The 3,023-nt window shown below is 32.9% G+C and overlaps 1 protein-coding gene across 1 annotated transcript; it reads right to left on the bottom strand.

The window, feature by feature from the left end:
• Positions 1–413: 413 nt before the first annotated feature.
• On the bottom strand, positions 414–1,640 carry LOC110283529 (putative glutamate receptor). The gene has a single exon (XM_021148776.1). The coding sequence runs from the start codon at positions 1,638–1,640 to the stop codon at positions 414–416; it is 1,227 nt and encodes a 408-aa protein (XP_021004435.1).
• Between the last annotated feature and the right edge of the window lie 1,383 nt (positions 1,641–3,023).

A 3,023-nucleotide genomic window follows, 5' to 3' on the forward strand; every position in this document is an offset into this window, starting at 1 on the left:
GCAATTTCAAATTTATATTGAAATGTACAGGTTTAGAATTTTCTACAGTGAAAAGTTTTCGGAACTTCAGTATTCAAAAAAGTATACAAAAACTAGAAGTTAAGAACGTATCCAATGAGCGAGCAAAGCGAGCATTGGATTGCGAAGCAATCCGAAATGAACTGTGAAAGCAGTTCCGGGGGTTGGTGAGCTCCAGCGAGCAGGGGGCGAAGACTCCTAGTATTATATAATAGTGTTAAATAAAGAAATGCTTTAAATATAACGTGTTTCATTTTAGTTGTACTAGATTTAGAATGAAAAGTTGGTCATGGAGTAAAACTTCCGAATTAGCAACTCAGCTAATTTTAAAGCTTATAATAATAATATGCTTTGAAAAAGGTGATAGTGAAGGTTATATATAAGCAAAAAGCATGTCAGATTTGGCGAAGTTTTGGGCGTAACCATCGATAGTAGGTGATTTCGATCATTAAAGCAATAATGCCTGCTGCCGATCCTATACCAAGCATAATAAACACACCCTTTAAATTTGATAAGCTTATAGGTGATGCTAATGCACTCTCAGAATGGCTCTTATTTAAATATCTTATTAAATCTCTTTTAAAGAAGTAATCTTCTTTGAATTTGTCATATAAGCCACTACTTGCAATTCGGAGGACGATTCTATTCAAGCGCTCTTTGCAGCAAAATGTTTTCCTGATTGCTATCCCGTAATGAAAATATCCTAAAGTGTCCTTCGAAAAAAAGTACTGTTCTGGTGTACCAACATTTGCACGAAATAGATCATCTGAAGCAATTATTGCTACATGTTCCGGAACTTTGACTTTGCTAGGGGAATAGTAAAACCAGTTATTCTTTTTAATGTATTCCCCTAATCCTCTTAAATGAGGTACTTGGCTTTTCAACAAATTATCTAATTCCTTAGATTGTGCGGCTGATAGGCACTCCATTTCCCCCTCTCTGACTGGGAGATAGAGATCCTTGAAGTCTTTTATTTGTTTCATTTTGATGGGAGATGTCAAAAATGATAACAGGACTGAGCTGTAACATAAAATTAGCACGTATGAATAAAGGAGCCAAATTCCAAGCGGTATCCGCCTGGACAGTGAGCGAGGGTTGTAGTTCATTCCTTGTCCAAAAGAAGATCCCCACAAATTGAAAAAAACTGAAATAATGGAATCTTTTGGCGAAATCAAAGTTCGAAATAGCACTGACACAGAGAGCAGTACGATAAGGAACAAAATCCATGTGAGTACGCTGAAAGGATACATGAATGCTGATGTTTTTGACAAGAACGGAGCATAATTCATCATAAACCTTTTTTCAATGTAGTAGTAAGGCGCACTGGAGTCTACAACTTTTGAACGCTCATAGGTAATATCCAAATAGGTGAATCCCATATCAACTTCATTCCTTTGCAGCATTCCCATCATTCCAGTGTAGTTTCCGAATGCATCCATTTCCCCGAAAGCATCTGGGGGAACAAAAAGCTCATATTCAAAATTTAATGCTTGTGCCAATACTTTTATAAATTCTCCCTCAATTCTCGAAATAATGGTAGCGTTGTCGATTCTTGTAACGTTAATGGCATTGAAAAAGGTTAGAATTGCGAGTCTTAGCTTCGAAGGAAAGTATGCCACCATCTTTTACAAAATCCTTTTAGGTTTAATTTCAGATCAAGTTCTTTTGGTCAAATCAGTTCTTGAAGACTTAGAGAGTATAGAGATGTTGCTTCACTCAGAAAAGTTCGCTGTTCTTCATAACATGAATATTTTCTACAAGGAAATAATCTTCTGGAATGAGAGTGAATATTTTGTATCTGTGTATAAAATTTTATGGTAATACTCGTGTTTGAAGTCAATTCAATACTTAAAATCTTGCAGAGAGAAAAATACTCAACATTGACAAAAAATATTGGTTTTTCTTTTCTTTTTCATGAATTCCATTTTTTTATATTTCTCTTTTATTGGTTTACAGTTCCTTTTAATACATAAATCATGATTTATGACGAATTATTAGATGCTAGTTAGTTTGGAAACTTTCAGTCTAAAAATAGGTTGAAAAAATATTCTAACTAAAGGAAAAAAATTTTCTCTTTTCTTTCAGAATTTTAAAGTAGGTATTTATATTGTAATTCAGAGTGGTGTGATAAATAAACACTCAAACCTTCAATTATAACATGTTTTCCACAGTAATATATGAAAATATTATTGTAATCTATTCTCACGAATCCCCGAGCGTACGGAAATTGCTATCGGGAAATTTCATTTCTTTCAAACTATCAAAATTAAAAGGATAAACAAATTTTAGTCTTCCTCCGTCCCTTATAGTAAACCATAATCATCTGTTGAATACAAAAAAATTTTAGATAGCAAATGTAATTTTGAGATAATTTTTTTTAACAAATTTTTTTTAGCTATATTAATCGTATTGGTTTACAACTTTCTGCTTTACGTTTGGTTTAGTAGTGTTTTCAAGCACTGATTTATTGATTATTTGCTTTGATTATTTGACATTTTTTATATAGCGATTGCAATTTCAAAATATTTTTTTAACAATTTTTTTTATCTATATTGATTGTGTTAGTTTATAACTTTCAGCCTTACCCATGGTTTTGTAGTGTTTTCCAGCACTGATTTATTGATTATTTGCTTTTTCCACCCATTCGAAGGAGAGATATTCAGCTAGCTTCATATAATGAAATACCTGTCTATGCCATGAATTATTAAATCTTTATCTAATCCATTCGTCAATAATTTCTATTTATTTATTCATTTCAAACCAATTTTTAAAAATATTTTCAGTCATATCTTTGTAGGCAATCATATGACACTTCAATAGTTGTTAACCCACGGCTGGCATATTTACCAGAGATGTACCATAAAAGGGCGAGTGTCAGACAAAGGGAATGCCTACCCCCTTTGTTAAGAGAATTTTTCATACCCTAGGTGGTCAGTCAGGGGTATTGACAGTTTGATTGATGAAACCCATTAAATAGTTCACTCTTCAACTATCTTTTTTGAATA

This window comes from Parasteatoda tepidariorum, chromosome 9 (genome assembly GCF_982258835.1).
Source record: "Parasteatoda tepidariorum strain Cologne lab strain chromosome 9, Ptep-v5.0, whole genome shotgun sequence".
NCBI lineage: Eukaryota > Metazoa > Arthropoda > Arachnida > Araneae > Theridiidae > Parasteatoda > Parasteatoda tepidariorum.